The sequence below is a fragment of the Phallusia mammillata genome, chromosome 2 (assembly GCF_965637545.1).
Source record: "Phallusia mammillata chromosome 2, kaPhaMamm4.hap1.1, whole genome shotgun sequence".
NCBI classification, from domain to species: domain Eukaryota; kingdom Metazoa; phylum Chordata; class Ascidiacea; order Phlebobranchia; family Ascidiidae; genus Phallusia; species Phallusia mammillata.
This window is the reverse complement of record NC_137253.1, coordinates 3314343-3333130: the sequence shown is the minus strand read 5'-3', so window position 1 is coordinate 3333130 and position 18788 is coordinate 3314343. Positions and strand designations below refer to the sequence as shown.

The 18788-nt window shown below is 39.0% G+C and overlaps 3 protein-coding genes and 1 pseudogene across 3 annotated transcripts; 2 read left to right on the top strand and 2 right to left on the bottom strand.

The window, feature by feature from the left end:
* Window positions 1-18788, top strand: part of LOC145212396 (uncharacterized) — a 182923-nt pseudogene that overhangs the window by 48139 nt on the left and 115996 nt on the right.
* LOC145212398 (uncharacterized) lies at window positions 2392-5702 on the bottom strand. The gene is made up of 3 exons (XM_080080506.1): window positions 5638-5702; window positions 5085-5183; window positions 2392-3248 (listed from the first exon to the last, which is right to left on the bottom strand). The coding sequence occupies exon 3, from the start codon at window positions 2946-2948 to the stop codon at window positions 2490-2492; it is 459 nt and encodes a 152-aa protein (XP_079936632.1). The 5' UTR covers window positions 2949-3248; window positions 5085-5183; window positions 5638-5702; the 3' UTR covers window positions 2392-2489.
* Window positions 6416-8611, bottom strand: LOC145212160 (receptor-interacting serine/threonine-protein kinase 1-like; the record flags this gene model as incomplete). The annotated part of the gene is made up of 4 exons (XM_080080201.1): window positions 6416-6552; window positions 7057-7179; window positions 7488-8353; window positions 8418-8611. Coding segments are annotated over 4 exons (1320 nt in total), but the record flags the coding sequence as incomplete, so codon positions are not given.
* On the top strand, window positions 14577-15020 carry LOC145212159 (uncharacterized). The gene has a single exon (XM_080080200.1). The coding sequence runs from the start codon at window positions 14577-14579 to the stop codon at window positions 15018-15020; it is 444 nt and encodes a 147-aa protein (XP_079936326.1).

The following is an 18788-nucleotide window of genomic DNA, read 5'->3' as shown; positions in this document are numbered from 1 at the left end:
AATGTTATGCATCAGTGGTATCACGTGATCTGAAAAGAAGCTGCAGTGGGTTTTAAGTTTTTGTTGGTCATGGAATGAAATGCATGAAAAACATGTTTTCAGGAACTGCCAGTCCACAAACGAAGCTACAACTGACCGTAATAAGATTTTAAAATCCAGTAAGGTAAGATTTTTGGTCTGATTGGGTAATTGTGTTGTGATGTCACAAGTTTTTACTGTATGATTGTGACGTCATACTTTAAGCGCATGCACACATTAGAAGTTTAGTTTTTTCTGGGTGCGTTATTTTTCTGGTCACCGTGGCTTTGTCTAAAATATATTTTTTAAATAGAGTTATACTGAAGATGATCTAAACTTGAGGAATCTCAAATACCGTATTTGCTCGATTGTAAGCCGCGGCTTATATTGTTTTTTTAGCTGCCGTTTGTGCGGCTTATAATCGAGGGCGGCTTATATTTTAATTTTATACCGAAATCATTTCTACACTCCAATATTTTAAATTATTTGGGGTTCAAAACATGTATGCATGTACAGATTATACGTCGATATACATTCTGTCGGGTACAGTTATCAACGTAACTAACAGATATGGGCAAATAGTCGTACCATATAGCTACACTTTGATGTATTAGGAAACAATCGTATCTAAAATTCCAGCGTGCGGCTTACAATCGAGGGCGGCTTACATTATTTTTTTAACACCTCAACATGCGGCTTACAATCGAGGGCGGCTTACAATCGAGCAAATACGGTATGTGGTTACAAGTTACAACCATCTCAAGGAGGAAGGTGAAAAATGGTCGACTATTACAGAAATATAAAAGTGATTAACAGAGTGACATAAAACTAAGTTGTAAGTAGAAGTTATGTGCATTGGGGTTGTGTATAAACTGAAACACAAAAGCATGTCAAAAATATCTGCAAAAAGACCAGTGAATGTGAATCTGTGTTAGAAAGTGTAACACACTTTACCTAATTTTTCTTGTTTGTTGTACCTTATAATTTATACCATTTGTCGAAAAAAAAATTATAAAATATTGAAATATGCTTGTGACTAAAACACTGCGTAGAGGTGGAGTTGATCATCTTAATATTATATATATATATGTTGGGTCATGAAATAAGTGCTTGATCTTTTGTAATGTTTACCATACACTATATTTTGCTTGATGCAGTGGTACGATGAAGCTCTTGACCCACAGCAATAAAAAATAATTTGAAACATGGAATCACTTCAAGCCAAAAATTAAATACTTACACAACAAAACAGGAGACGTCACAGCAATCCAAGACCAGGTCTGGTTTGACTAGAATTGTGTGACAATCTATGACATTCTTTGTTGAGCTTTTTCGATTCGTTGTTATACAGGGTGTGTGACAAAACACGCTTAGCACCAACCTGGATCACTTTCCCAAACTTGCCTATGCGTTTAAAGTGGACGATTGTCTTGTTGACAAGTACTTTGTTATGGTTTCACAATCCCTATTCAATTAAATGGTATAACTATATAAGCATGCTAATATTAATGGTTGCAAACAAAATAAACTCAATTTAGGTGCTGCTAGAATTTTTCCATTAGGTGTCCTGACGCATCGATGCCTCCAAGCATCATACAAAATACCTTTCCATTTAAGACAAGTATATTGATTCTTTAAATAATTTTTTTTTAGCATTAAAGGGTTGTGACTCATGATTGGTTCATTTACCTGTGTTTGTATGATAAAATTTTACCCATAACTAACTCACTCTTATTTCTAACCATGTTTACAGAAATTAATTATGAAAATTAAGTTTGTTTTACTCGCAAGAGACATTTGTCCTTTTACTCTCTTATTCACCTTGTGGGATAAATCCTAAATTTACTTTTTCAGGATCCATGGTTATACTCAGTGACAAATGTGATTATATCCGAGCTTCTGACAATCAACATAAAGTTGCAGTTTACAAAATGCGCAGATGGTTGTGTTTGGTCCAATGCAACTTATAAAGGTTTGTTGTTTTAATATTAACTAAAAATTATTTTTAACTTTAACGGCGGTCCAAATGGCAAAGTTCAAAATACATCACAAGTTTTGAAAACTAATATAAATACAATTGTAACCCAGTACATCTGGAAAATACATTTTATTTTTACACCCAAGCCTCATCACTTCAACAAATGCTTTTTTGAGTTTTTTTTTCAATTAAAAAAAATGTCAAACCTGCAACTTTCTTTCCACAAATTAACTCTGCAATTACAACAAATTCTTTGTTTTTTTAAGATTTGACCTGGAAAATGATCTTCTGTGAAATATCTCCTGAAATTTTTGAATTCTTATCAAATTTTTGAAAAGTAAGTTTTATTTTTACAAAAAATCGTCACTAAAATACAGCGATTGTGCACAAGATGGGAAAATGAAAAAGTAATTTTATTTACAGTAAAAAATAGCATTTCTTTCACAATAATTCTGTCACAGACAAAACTTTAGTTGTTTTGCAGCAAACTTAATCACTTGTTCAACTTTGCTTTGCTGTTTTGCATATTACTCTCACTACTTGCAATCAATTCTCCTCGTCGTTCCTCAGTTAAATTCTCCGCTGTTTTGAAAACTTTGATTGCTTTTGTGTAATATTCGATTGCTTCTTTGAAGCGTGAAGTTTCACCGCAAACAAAACCAAGATTGTGCAACAAGACACCGTAGATGTAATACTTTGAACTTTCATTCCCGAACTTTGTTTCCATAAGATCAAGTCCAAGTTTTATTGTACTTTTACTTGATGCCAAATCCCCGATGTAAAGTTGACTCTGTTCAGTGTAATGCAAACACCAAACCTCTTTTTCACATCGAATTTTTTCGTTTATTTGAAGGTTACGGATTTGCTGAATCATGTCACGCATCAGTGGGATCGCATGATCGCGCACGATTTCTCTGTTTCTGGACTTTAAAGATGAATCAGAATTTTCCATCAAAAGTTCGATAGTTTTTTTAATTCCCCACGCACACACAACGACACTTCTCCCTACAGCAGCGTCGGGATTTTTCTTCACATAGAAATCTGCGGCAATGCTGAAAAACAAAATGGCTTCCAAATATTTGTCTTCATTTCCAAATTTCGTGGCTTTTTCTTCCAGGTTTTCTGCAGTGACCCCTGGTTGACCTGTGATTAACCTTGAAAGTTGTTGTTTTGTCGTTTTTGCTTCGTCATACTTTTTTGTTTTCAATAAATCAACATAATTTTGTGTGTTGATTGAATTCGTCAGTTTGATCTGCAAAGAAATAAAAAATGATGTTTTATTTTAAGTTTCATGAAAAAAAAACAGTCTATTATACTTTGACATCGGTTCATGTAAATCAAAAGTTTTTAAAAAATAAATTTGTTTTTAAGTGTTAGCGAACAATTATTTTTCTTATCCTTTAGCTAAACAAATAAAGTGTACACGGATTTTGAACTTTACGCTTTGGTGGTTAAATTAAGTTCGCATTATTTCATCACAATAATAATGATGGATCACAGTCACACTTTGAGGGTGAATAAAACAAAAAAGCTTTATATTTTACAAGATAATAATATACTTTTTATTAGCTAATAACGCCGCGGGCCACAGATAATTGTGGACCGCGGGCAGCGTGTTGGAGACCTGTTGTCTAGGAGTATACAGAGCAATTTGCATGTAAGGCTGAAGCGCCAGACGGCGACATTTTGCTTGTTTCGGTGTTGATTTGCCGTGTATGAATACAGTCAGATTGTACAAATTGGTTTGATGCCCTAATTTCCGTCGTTTCTATACAGGTTTTACGAAGTGCAGCTTTGGTAAATATCTTTACGGATTTTCATTGCCCGATACTTTATCGCGTTTTCAAGATAGAAAGTGTAAGATCGACAACGGTCACGGCCTTTTTTGAATGAGAAGAGGTAAATGTGAAAGAAAGCGCATGTGACTCATTAAAGAGCAAAATGTCATATTGTTGAACACATCGTATCAGAGTTGCAAACTGGCCTGAAATTCAAGCCCGTAACCGGCCCTAACCCGAATCATTTTTGAGAAGCCCGTTTAGGCCCATAAGTTTGACTTGGTAACGAGCTACTCAGCTAGTTTAACTATTTCAAAACAATCCTGACACAAAGCGTAAAGTTAGGAACGAAACGAAGCCCTGTACTTTTAGGAAACTTGCCTGAAACGGTTGTTTTAATAACATGCGTGGTCATACTCAAGCACAACAAAAGCTCCACCACTGTGCAGTCTTTGGTTGTGACTGGGGGTCACGGCTTGCCTGCTGTGGCGATGGTGATTATTGCTGATTTAAAATTTGATTCGTAGCTACTGGCGTTTGCTGCAAAAGCCCGCAAAAAAAGAAAGACAGTGAGCTTGAGCGGATGTCCTTGAACTGTCAGGGGAGTGTTGATGGGTGATATGATATGCACTCTTGGTTTCTGCTGCTTGTTGTGACGTTGGGTTGCGGAAACAGTTAAATGGGTTATTTGCCCCTTTTACATACGAACGTGGCAAAACTATGTGTTGTGCATGGGGTGAGCTTTAATAAACCTCATTGCAAAGTTGCTAATGTTGCCATGGTAATCACCCCTGCATGTCGCGTATTTTTAGTTGGCCAGAAACCCAAATCCACCATTTCATCAAACTTATATTTGACAGGAAAATAATGTGTCAAAACATCTGCTAACTGTGCTTTCACTGTGGTTGAATTTTGCGGCTAATGTTAAATTAACTTACAAGATTGATTTGCTTTTCCAAACCAATATGATATTAATTTTATTACTAAAGTGAATGATAACTAACACCAAGAGCTTTTTGTGCCATACTGCCCCTTTACCATGTAAAATATTTTGAGGTGTTGGTTGTCGCTACACAAATATTGACTTTCCAGCTAACTGGCAGCGGACGCTTACGGCCTAAATCGCATTGCCCACTTTGCGACAAGAACGTTTTTGCTCGTCCCGGTATGTAAAACTGGCGACTGTTTGGTTGTAAAAGTGCGGTCTATAATATTAACGTTTGATATCTACAGTATAAATACCATGTTTAAGCATAATTTCCCACACTTGCATTAGTAAATAATAGCTATAGGTTTAATGCATCCCAAACCTTTTTCTTGCCCTTGTTGGATATAAGTTTTTTCTGCCTTATATGCGCCCTCTGTTTGTTCGGTTGATCGTTCCTCGGTGTTGTTTAATATGAAGGGCACTAAAAATATGTGGTTTTACAAATATACTGTAATTTAACCTGCAGTCTTGTTTAGTTTTCCAAGTAAAATGACAACGGTACAAAAACATTTTTGTGCAAACAGTCCAGTAACCGAATGTAAATGTATCAATAGCTGCTAGACAACGGACGCATGCGACTTGATTCTTATTGACCTCTTTATAACAACGACTGGAATTTTGTTTTTGACAAAATAATAAGCAGTTTAATAATGTGTAGCATCACTTAAAATCTGCTCTAAACACTTGAAGTATAATTTCCAACGTTGGGCTGAACTGTTTACAATTCCTCGTATTATTATTTTAGTACAGGCTAAGGTTGAAGTATAGAAAAGGAAAAATTACAAGCATTTGCAAGGTCATGTGCTTAAATTTCAACACACGATCTCCAATCATGTTGGAATTTTAATTCAACGTGTGAATTTGTGATTGGTTACCTGCAGGTTGTAGTGGTGGTGATGTTGTGTTGAAACGAGCGACTAATTTTCGTACTGTGGAAGAGCGTCCTTCGGCACCGTGTCTAATGGAATCTAAACAAAACAAAAATATAGGTATATTTATTTGTTTTTACTATAAAAGGGAATATTTTTAGCAATGTAATTTTCATCACTGTTATGCAACTGATACAAGTTTTAACCAGTCAATGCATTATATACCCAGTTGCTCTGGTCTGCTGCTGGTGGAAATTTCTCTTTGTTGGGAAAATGACTGTACATGTCCTCGTGCGCCCTCTGTTGGTCCAGTTGATCGTTCCTCGGTGTCACCTGAGGTGGAGGGCACTAAAATATTGATGGTTTACCACTACACACATTTATACTGTATTGTTCTGTTTTCAAAAGAGAACTTATCACTAATAAAGGTCGATTTGCTAACAATGTGCCCTGTTACCGGTTGATTTTGTTTGAGGTGTACAAGTATTGACTTTCCATCAAACTATATGTGCGTAAGATTCAAGATATAAAGTCGTTGCTATAATATAGTTGAATGACAAAGTTGAAATCCCAATGATTTGTATTTAAACCAGTTAATCAAATGTTAGGGAGCATGAAAAAGTTTCATTCCTCTTGTAAAAATATGGCGAGCTTTAAAGTTTGGGAATGCCAGGAATAAGACTAAATAATTTAAATTGTTGACTATAAATTAAAAAAATTAACTTTTTACGCAAGCAAACGTTTATTACAACAATCAATTTAGCTGTTCAATTACAAGTTCACACTAGTCAATATATCGCATACCTTGCGGTTGCTGGTTGCTAGAGGTGGGGATTTCCCCTGGCTGAGATGACGGATATTCTTGTGCGCCCTCTGCTGGTCCGCTTGAAGGTCCTTTGGTGCCACCTGGTGTGGAGGGAACTAAAAGCAGAAAATAATGGAAAGGAAATATCGTCAGTGGTTCAGTAAGATTTCTGTACTATACATCACTAATTACCACAAAAACTGCTGGGTCTGGTGAGGAACTGACAAGTTTAATCAAAACAGGCCGCAACTAAACAATCGGTAACGCGTTTTACGACAACAGGATTGGGATAACTACAAGTTTCTGCCATGTAACCGATTAAGTTTGTATCAGTCGTCAGTAAAAAATATTGACTTTCTATGGTACTAATGTGCATAGGAATTCCAGATATTAAAACGCTACAAATACAGTTAAGCGTTGGCTGCTTGCAAAACAGCGAAAATGTTAACATTTACTGACAACTTGATGTGTGTTTCAAAACCGCAGGGAGCGTGAAAATGTTTTACATTTTAACCAGTTTTCGAAGCAAACGTTTTTTACTAAACAATTGCCAGCAATGCATACCTATGTTTGCTGTATTAGTTCAACTACTAGCTCCAATGTGTCAATATATCTCATACCTGTTTTTTGCTGTCTGCTAGAGGTGAGGATTTCCCCTTGTTGAGATGACGGACACTCTTGTGCGCCTCTCTTGTGCGCTGGTCCGCTTGAACGTCCTTCGGTGCCACCTGGTGTGGAGGGCACTGAAAACAGAAAATAATAAATGAGTAATATTAGCAGTGGTTTAGGACGATTTTTGTACTAATGAATCATTAATTGCCACAACACCTACTGGGTCTGGTGTGGATGTGACAGATATAATAAAAGACCGCAATTAAACAACCAGTAACGCGTTTAATGACAACAAGATAAGGATAACTACAAGTTCCTACGGATCAAAGTATCTTATACACGGGTCCTTTTTTAGGAAAATGCAGCCTGGTCCGCTTTGCCTACGATTAATTTGTGAAAAGCAAATCTAAACTTAATATCTGTTGGTTTGTTAATTTACCATGAAAACTTCTGGACCGGGTTGCAAAATACTGAAGAGAAACGCGTCGACCTTCGCTGACTACGGGTTGCTCGTCTAAATCCATTTGATTCAAAGTCGTCAAAACTTGAGAAAGTAGCTTGGTGGTTTTCTGTTTGTCTAAATACGTTTTCAATTCTTCTTTTATTTCAGTCATTGTGGGACGTTTTGTGGGATCTTGATCCCAGCATCGCTTCATCAGTAGTTGGAGTTGCTCTGCGATTTCTCTGTCTTCACCGACCAAAGTTTGCATCCAATCCTGTATGTCCTGACAGTCTGGTCTTTTTCCTTTCTTGATTAGTTTCAATAACTCCTTTCGCTCTTCTTCTGCCAGACGTGGATAAGGTGCTTTACGGGTCAAGACCCAATACAATAGCATACTGAAAGCATATACGTCATGCTGCTTCCTTGGTTTCGTTGTGGGGTCCTTCAGTTTTTCTGGCGCGGTGTAGTAAGGGGTGTATTGTGGCCTTTCTTTCTTGGTTCGTGCCAAAGGATTCACAGTTGCCGAAATACTATAAGTTGCCAGTTCGGAGGCCCCGAAATCAGCCAATCTACAGCTTAGTTCTTTGGTAAGCAAAACGTTTCCAGGTTTTAGGTCCTGATGAATTAAACGTTTGTCGGGCAAATTGTGACAGAAAGCCAATGCTGATGCTATTTCGTATAAAATGCGAAGGCGCACAGCAAGGCCCAATTCTTTGGATGTATCCATTAGTAGTGTTTCCAAATCTCCACCTTTGCAGTATTCCATCACAATTCCCATTGAGAAAGACCATTGGACGTAGCCGAAGATTCGAACGACATTTTCATGATCTGCTTTCAGCAAGTGTTCCATTTCTTCCTTGATCCTAAAGAATATTTTGAAAAACATGGGTGTGGTGTTTTATGTAAGTGGTAAATTTTACGACTTACATTTTCAGAGCAAGTGACCTTTTTTGCGTTCCACCAGCCACCTCAAATACTTTGATGGCCACTTCTTGCTTTAACCCTTTGTGGTATCCAAATATAACATCCCCGAAACCTCCTGAACCGGCCACAAAGTCATCAAGGTTACACGTGATGTCACCGCAGTCCAATTCTCGTAACTGTGACACAATAAGTTTGAATTTTTACCCCTTCATGGCCATCATATATTTTATTGAAGTCCAACCAAGTCATACAACTAACTCAATCAATTGAGATTCTCTTTGCTTTGTGCAACCGCTTTGCAAACGAAAGGTTTGAAATCCGTCCGGCTTTAGTAATCGCTGAGTAACTTACAACTGATTACAACTTGTTAGTTTTTTTGACTAGTTTCAGAGTGTCAAAAAAAGAAATCCCCTTTATAAGTCATTGGCATTGCCGAAAATGGAATACGATTGTGAACCCCTCTAAACCAGGGGTGCACAACCATGCGGCCGCGAAAACGAATTTATTCGGCCGTGAACATGTTTGTTAAAGTATGTGTTATGGAGGCCGTAAGTTGATTGCAACTCGTTTGCTAGACATTTAGCGTAAAAACTGGTCTGGATGCACTGTGTGGAAATTGAAATATATGTTACCAGCCCTGCTGCTACGCGTCAAACTTTGCGTGTGCCCATTATGCGCAAACAATTAAATAAACACGCAACGTAACAATATACAAGGTAATGCCAAAGGCAGTTAAGACATAATACCGACTCGTTCAGCTGTATCAATGGAAAAACGAGATAATCTGTACTTTCAGCCACCAGTCGATGGGATATTATAAGTTAAATCATACTACAGCTTTACATTAATACTATACAAACAAAAAACGTGAAGACATTTGGCGACCGTCGATAAAATAAGGACCTGTGCCGTCGCAGCAAAATGTTGTGCACCCCTGCATTAATCCCTTAGATTAACATTATCAGGCATTAGAAAAGCACAAAAGGGGGAAATAATAAAAATATTAAAAAAGAGTAGTGAAGTAATATTTGAAAACAAATGCTTTTATTTAAAATGCAGAAAATGTTTCGAAAGGACAAAAAAAACTGTTGAGGTATATTTTAGTTCAGCAAGCAAACAAACAAACAAAAGCAGCAATTATCAGATTTTGCTCACCTCTTTTGGCGAAGTCATATTTAAGAAAGTTTAAAAAAAATTCCTGCAATGAATGAATTTAACTGCAGAAGCTCTTGCTGCATAAAAACAAATGGATGCTTTTTATGTGTTCGCTGATAACCTGAGAGTGGAGAGTCCATAAATATGAAATTTAAAGATTATTTAGCACATATCATTATTTTTCTATTTTTGCTATAAAATATTATCCTTATTGTGTAGCATAGCATAGCATGTAATTTTTATGATACTCTCATTCATTTATGATACAATTTATCGCACATATACAGGTTTCAATGGGGGCCAAATAATGTATCGCACCAGTAAAAAAAATTACCCTGGGGCCCTGCTGTCAGCCATACATTTATCTTGACACTGCCTGAAATAAATTTCTGCATCTCCACATCCTTTCTATTGCAACACACTTAAAGTTTCTCTGGTGAAAAAATTTCAAATAGCAAACAAATTCTGATGACCAAAACGTTTTCCTATTCAATTTTTATCCGTACTAAATTGCAACTACATGTGACTGTCTAATTCAAGTCTGCATTACAACTCATATAAATGAAAGGCTACTTATTTTCAGCACTCGCAAAAGAGAAAAGGTGCTTTTACACTTACGTACCGAGACCGCCGCGTTTAGTAGTCACCAGACCGTACATGGGTGGGGGCTGAAGTTTAAGCCAAAAAACGCCTCTTCGAAAACTGCGATTGTGTTTGCGTTGAAACTTGATTTTGTTTCATGGTTTGTGAAATGCCGTTGTGAAGCCACTATGCTTTGCTTTAAAAATAATAAGTTTATCGGTGGAAATACCATTGTTGAGCCAAAGGTTAAAAATTATTGTGGATACAAAAAAACAGCTTTAGTCGAGTCTCGCCAACAATAAGGCTGGCGGGTCGAGGTAGAACGACACTTATGCGTGACGGGTAACCAACGCAGGCGCACCATTATCGTCTCACAACGATTGAAAGTGTTTGTATCAATCTGTGTGATTCTGAAGTTATTGTGTTCGCTTGGTGCTGGCTGATCGTCACCACAACCCTTGAATTTCAAACTTTTGTTCATCGGTGATTCTTAACCACTAATAGTCACTTCGTTCTACATATTGTCATTTTTCACTCATTATTTGATAATAATTGTCCACAATAACAATAACATTTTGTTGCCAAGCAACATACCGATAAGCATGCAAATCATTTTCGCAAAGCATGTCTAACGCAGCTGCCACGTGACTACTACGCTTCTTCACAAACCTTCATGAATAAAATTGCAATTTTAAATTTAGAATGTTCCACGTTTCTAAAAATCCTCGTTAACTGTAATCAGTTTCTTTAGCAATCACATGATATAGTAAGTTACCCGCTGAGCACAAATGATAGTTTAGAAACTATGTCTGTCAACAACACTACATGTATTCTGGGCCTTATATCCATGAAAATTTTCGACATTGGAAGTTTGGGCTATCTATAGTGCATGGGTCTAGTGGACTCACCAATCTTATTTGAAACACGACCTCACGCAGCACAAACTATTGCTTAACAAATAGTAACCGTTGATGTTTCAGATACAAATATTTCACTGGCATCATCACATTTGTCGCCTCCACTACTTCATTGAGCTCTTAACCTAATTTTCATTACTTGCGTTTGTATGATTTCTTGCATCTTTTCTATGTCCCACCTATCATTTATGCTGTTGTCTTAGACCAGACGTTTAAAATGCAGCACACGTCAATGCTTTTGAATTGTGATGCACGTGACCCACCAAGAGATGAATTAAGCAATGTGACTTAAGGCAAAAGCTTTTCATATGACTTTAAGAACAAGATAACAACAACGGTATATATTATATAGTGGTAAACTGCATAGAAGAAATCCGGTAGGTGGTGCATCAGAGTTATAATTTGTCACTTTGTGCTCGGTACATTCGGCGAGAAAAAATGTATTTTCAAACTCGATTACGAGAGCGTGGGATAGCGGACTGATTTTTGGGTAACTCTAACGTAGTTTCTTATTCTATGGCTGTTCTTTCGAAAACATGCTGTCATTGAGATACCGTCATTTAAAATCCAGTAGACTTGACAAACTTATCAAAAACACAACCTTATGTAGCATTATGCTTAACAAATAGTAACTGTTCTGTCAGACATAAATATTTCACCGACATCATCACATTTATCGTCTCCACCACTTCATTGACCTTTTTATACATTCGTTTCTGTGGTAGCCAACACTTGCCCAGACAAAAGACTTAAAATGTCAAGCTAGGGAAAGGACAAGCTTTTTTAAAAGTATTGCCGCTCGTCACAAAGTCCTTTAGTAAAAAAAACATTTTGTAAATAACAAAATCCAATGCACAAAACACTTCAAATTCAAGTCTGCTCTACTTCTACTGCGTAAGTGCAGTCGCCTAAATAAAGAATGGACCGACAACACGACTCGTATGAATGAATGCGACTTACGTGCAGCAGCTGTACAGAGGAACGGTCTTTTTCACGTACGTACCGAGACCGCTGCGTTTTTGGTCGTCACCAGACCGTACAAGGGTATAGGGACTGAAGGCACAACATTTCCGCTTACATAAACGACGAACCTGCTAAAAACAAGAATAATTGTTGTTGCGTAAAAACTTAGTCTTGGATCAAACTGAACAACAAAAACATGAAAAGTGCGGTTTCTCAAACTTCATGGCTGTATGTTGACCTAAGGAAGTTCCTCAATGATAAGTATAAGCGTTTCAATATCCGACATACATTTAATTGCAAGACGCGTTTGAACTGAAAAGTTGCACATTTCCAAGCTTATTTCAGAATGAGAACCGTAGCATTTACCAACTTTGCCACTTTCTCTATTTAAACTCTGCCACGTAACGTATCTGCAGCATACAAAGCAGCGTTTCCGATATTATAGGGTAGTAAATCAAAGACAGAAATCCACCGACAAATTAGTTGGTATAGAACTAAAGGCTAAAGATATGTGTGAATGCATAAATATAGCCTCTGCATTCGGTCGAGTCTCGCCACGTCACATAACCACAATAAAGCTAGTAGGTTGGGTAAAACGCCACTAAAGCATGACGGGTAACTTACGTAGGGGCTCAAGTATCACCACAACGATTAAAACGCGGCTGTTCACAAGGCGCAAGTGTTTGTATCAGTCTCAGTGATTCTGATGTTGGTGTTTGCTGTGTGCTGCCTGCCGCAAACACAACTCAAAAGCTGTTGCCAATCGGTGATTTTTATACTCTAACCTTAATTATTCGTTCTACGGATTATAGTCTGTATCATTGTTTTTGCATGTTGGTAGTTTTTGTGGTTATAATGTGGACCGACAACACGACTCGTATGAATGCATGCGACTTTTTTACTACAGCTGGAAGAAAAAAAAGATATTTTTCACAAACTCGCCTAAACCGCCCCGATCTTAGTTGCGTGAGACCGTACAAGGAAAGGGCTAAATGTAAAACGTTTTCCGGCTGAAAGAAACGAAAAACCTGCTCGAAAACAAGATCAATTGTTGTTGCGTTGAAACTTGGCCTTGAGTCAAACCGAGCAACTTAAATATGGAAAGTGTGGTTTGTGAAACTTCATGGCTGTATGTTGGGCTTTAAGGAAGTTCCTCAATGATAAGTATAAACGTTGCAATATCCAACATACATTGGTTATAAAAGAGACAAATATTATGTCCGAGTATAGACGTCACCACACCAATAAACATGACAGCACGTTTAATCCATCTTGGATGCGTTGATAATACACTTAGGTCTAAGCTGGTCAGCTGGGTTTGTGTGGTTAATATTGCCAAACACACGACGAAATTGTTCAAATACCAAACGCCTTCAGAATGATATTTATATCTGCAAAGCATATTCCATCATCAGAACGGCAGCATTAACCACGGAAAGTACCTCAAGCACACAAAGCAACGTTTCCAAAATTTTGGGGCAACGTGTAAGTCGAAAACAAAAGTCTATCGGCAGATTTAAATGATACAGAACTAAAGGCTTAAGTTAGGCGCGGAGGCATAAATAGGCTTTTAGTCGAGTCTCGTCAGGTCGCTTTGCAGCAATAAAGCCGGTGGGTTGGGGTAAAATGCCACTGAGGCGTGACGGGAAACCAATGTCGTCTCACAACGATCGAAACTTGCCTAGACCGCCGCGTTCTTAGTTGTCACCAGACCGTACAAGGTTAGGGGCTGAAGACAAAACATTATTCCGGTAAAATAAACGACAAAAAGCACGAAAAACGAACACAACAAACGATTGTGGTTGCGTTGAAACTTGGCCTTGTGTCTTAAACTAAACGACTTAAATTTCGAATATGTAAGGAGTGATTTGTAAAACAACATTATGACAACACTATGTTGTGCTGCTGTGAAAATAGAAACTGTATTAGTGATGAAATCATGAGTTGCTTCAAATTATTTTTTAAACACGCGTTTAAACAAACATCTTATGTATTTCTTATTTTAGAGTGTGAACTGCAGCATTTACCAACTTTGCCACGTACGTTTATTAGGCTCTGCTACGTAAAGTGTCCCAAGCATGCAAAGCAACGTTTCTCATATAGGGCTAGCAAATAATTTTTGTTCAAAACTAAAGGTGAAAAATAGGTGTCTAGGCATAAATAAGCTTTCAGTCGAGGCTTGCCACGACACTTTGCAGCAATAAAGCTGGTTGGTTGGAGTAGAACGGCACTGAGGCGTGACAGGGAACCAACATTGGGGCTCAACTATGATCACAACGGTCGAAACGCATTTGTTTAATTGGCGCATTTGTATGTATGAATCTGAGTGATTCTGTGGTGCTGGCTGCTGCAAACACAACTCAACATTTGTGAATCGGTGATATTTATACCCAAACCTTAATTATTCGCTCTGCGGAAACACGCTCCACAGGTTATTTCTTTTTTGCATATTGCTAATCTTTCTGAGATATTGCTAATCTCCCTCGTGCTCAATTCCATATTTCAGCAAAGTGACACTACGTTTAACGGGTTAAACAAGAGGCGTATGAAAAAACTGTTGCATTGGGCCGCTACAACTACCACCTTTCAATTTAACGGACAGTACTATAAGCAGATCGACGGCATTGCGATGGGATCATCTATTGCACCTCTGCTACGAGATGTTTTTATGAACTATGTTGTCGACACCGCTTTAAAATCTACCACGACGGAAAACAACCCTGAGATTCTGTGTCGTTACGTGGATGACCTTTTCTTGGTTTTTCCTTCCAAAACTGCTCTTCATGGGTTTTATAAAACCATAAACTCGGTACATCCCAACATCACCTTCAGCAAAGAAGAAGAGCAAAGCGGCACCATTCACTTTCTCGACGTCATGGTGGAAAAAACAAGCAACGGAGTTAAAACCTGTACCTACCGGAAGCCAACCAACACTGGCCTTTACACCAAATGGGAAAGCTTCACACCTGCTCGTTATAGGCGGATTTAGTACTGTGTCTTCTAAACAGGGCCTTTAGAATTTAAGAAGGTCAAGAAAATGCTTGGAGCGAATGGATATCTCCACAACTTTGTGGACGGGTGTATTAAAGGGTTTCTGAACAAAAAACACCAATCGAAGGTATTAAACAACAGCTCCAACGAGGAGAGATATGTGGTTGCAAGACTTCCATTTCTCGGCCCAGTGTCTTACAACATTGCGCGTGAATTGGAGCATTTTGTTCGTCGAACCAGGGCCAACATCTGCTTACGCTTTATTCATGAAACTAACAAACTTTCACGGTATTTTCCAATAAAAGAGCTCCAGGAACATATCAAGAGAACTAACGTTGTTTAGCGGTTGGTTTGCAACTGCGGCGCTTCATATATTGGGGAAACGCGACGAAATCTGGCTGTAAGAATCAAAGAACATAGCATGGACCAAAAATCAGAAGTGTGTCGGCACATTTTGTCGAATTCGACACATAAAGTTAATTTTGCCGAGCCGGAGATTTTGGACGCAAACCAAGACCGCGTGAGACTGTTGTTTCTCGAATCGCTTTTTATTCAAAAGCATGACCCCGAGCTCAACATCGACACAGTTTCCATGCGTTGTGTCTGTTTAACACCTGACCCCTATCTCCAGTTCTTATCTGTTCGTCTACGCCACCGTTCTAAACGCCGGTTCTCTGTTATCGTCTGTGACGTCACTTTACACATCTGGCTTTTACCTTTTTTTCCTTAGTGCTTTATATACCGTGTTCTACAGCTTAATTGAAAACATGTACTGATGATGACAACAGAGATTGTTGAAACATCTGAACGATGTATTCTTTATATACCACCACCTTGGCAGTAATGTTTATGTTTAAATTACTTTTCAAGCCCGTGTATAGTGTTCCGCAACAAGTGTCAGGAAGAAAAAGAAAAATTCTACAGTCAGCAATGTAGAGAAATTGAGCTCCTGGAATGCAACAACCCACAGCGGATGCATGAAAAAGTTCGGCAAGTAATATGGCGGCAGAAAATCTTGAAGAGATGGCAGGAGTACCTAGGAGAACTGTTTGCTGATGACAGAAGACCACGCCCTAGTATTAACAAGACTGGTGGAATTGTGATACTTAAAGATGAAGTCGAACAAGCCATACAGAGTCTATCGAGGGGCAAAGCAACTGGCCCGGACGGGATCGCAATGGAAATGATCGAAGCTCTTGCCGATTTTGGAGTGAAAACGATAACAAACCTAGCCAATCGTATATACAATGAAGGTCATTTTCCAGTGGAGATGTGCAAACCTGTTTTCATCATTTTACAAAAGAAACCGAGTGCCACAAAATGCGAGGAACATAGAACCATCAGCCTCATGAGTCACCTCACGAAGCTTGTCCTTCGGATCCTACTTAACAGCATCCGAGGCAGAACGACTGGAGATGTCAGCGAAGAGCAGTACGGGTTCACTCCTGATAAGGGTACGCGGAACGCCATCTTCATTTTGAGGATGATAACGGAGCGAGCAATTGAAATGCAGCGTGATATATGTGCCTGTTTCATCGATTATGTGAAGGCATTTGATAAGGTCAGGCACGAACCATTGATCGAAATGCTGGAGACACTGGATATCGATGGGAAGGACATCGAATTGATCAAGAATCTTTACTGGGACCAGCAGGCAGCAGTGAGGATAGATGGTGCGCTGAGTGAGTATGTGAACATCGAACGCGGAGTGAGGCAAGGGTGTATCATGTTACCAGACCTGTTCTCCCTTTACACGGAAATGATAATGCGCCACATAAAGGAGCTGAAAGGTTTTATCATTGGCGGGGTAAATATCAATAACCTGAGATACGCCGATGACACTGCACTCATCGCCGACACAGAAGAGAAGTTGCAGAACATGATGAACGAGGAAAGTGAAATGAAAGGGCTTACCATCAATAAAAGAAAATCCTTCGTGATGGTTTTCACAAAGAAGCCTGTCACGCCGCCGTGCAACGTCAAAGTGAAAGGAGAGGTGCTAGAACAGGTCAGCCAATTCCAGTACTTGGGCAGCATGTTAACATCGACAGGAAAGTGCGACATTGGAATCGCAAAAACATGAAAAGTGTTTTCACTTCTCGCTCGATCAGCATTGCAACAAGACTTCGACTTTTGAAATGCTACGTGTGGTCGGTTCTTCTATATGGCTGTGAGTGTTGGACCATCAGCCAAACGTTGCAGAATCACCTGGAGGCAGCGGAAATGTGGTTTCTGCGAAAAATGTTACGAATAACCTGGACGCAGAAGGTGCGAAATGACGCGGTGCTGCAGCGGGCTGGAACAACAAGACAGTTGATGTGGTCCATCGTCACAAGACAGGTTCGATTTCTCGGCCACGTGCTTCGTAAGAAGCAATTGGAACATCTGGTGCTCAACGGGAAGGTGGAGGGGCGAAGAGATCGTGGTCGGCAGCGTATGAATTATCTAGGATGGCTGTCACGTGTCAGGGACAGATCGACGCTGGACATCACCTGGAAGTGTATGGAAAGACAAGAACATTTGATTGTCGCCGACGTCAGACTCTGACAGGGCACCTCTATTGATTGATTGTATAGTGTTCCTAAGTTTGATTTTAGTTTGGAGATCCAAGACAGGTTCAACGGTTTCTTTTCGTTTGTCTTCTTTGTAATATCTATTGTTAATTGCTGTTAATGTTAATTACATTATATTTCTGCATCACTGTCTGCCAACGATGAGTTTTGTGGCAAATGCTATTTCGTACTCGGATTTATCAAATATATACGTTGACCCTCAACCTTATGATTTATTGGATGTGGATGCAATTCTAGCTAGTTCTGCTGAGATGTCTTTAGAAGACCAGTTCACCTTAGACGAGTGTTTAAACAACCTAATTCACTTGTTTGCATGCACGTCTGCGTCAGTCGACTCCCGAAACAAGGAAGCTGTTTCCCCAGTCCGGATTTATAGCGACCTGGACGACGCAATTTCGCCTGATTGCGCAGAAGCCGGTCACGGCAAGGGAAGTATTATATCATCCAAGAAAGGTGCCTCAAACGGATTTATCAGTATCCTGCATATATTGGACATCGAGCATACGCGCCCGGCTGCAGTAAGCGACGAGTTCATACCGTCCCGAGCTGAAGATCTCTTCTCGGGAGAGCTCAATTCAGCTCAGTAAAAATACTGGGCTGAGCCCGAGAAACGCCAGCATCAAACCCGCGAGGCCTTTGGAAATATATTCGAAGCCAAGTGGAAGGAATTTTAACCGATTGGAATTATCGTTTACGCCAGCTTGGCCGTGTTTACGCCACCCGTGTCGTTTAGACACGCAGCGACCCGTATGGAAATCGCTACAACCGTTGCCCCAGTTACACGGTTGTTAGATTGTACCAGACGGTGTTTGCGTGGTTAATCAATCCTATCGTTTCACGTGAAAATATTGCGCACTACAAGCCGCATCAGATGTGAGCAATATTTATGATGTTTTAGCAGGGTTGACTACAAATATACAAATATGAGTCCTTTACGGGATGAGACCAACTTTATGCTACCAGTACCTTTCTACTTGTTTATGTTATTTCGTGGAAAGGGAAGTATATTGTGTATGCAAACCTAATGAAAGAACCAAGCAACTTATTCGGCCGATGTTCTACTTGTTTACGATACATTTCTGCGTGATTTCGGCCTTTTTGTTTGTAGGTGGATTGTTTTATTGTTCTTTACCAGAAAAATAATAATGGAGTCAATGAAGTACTGATAGTATTGGTACAAATTATCTTGTTTT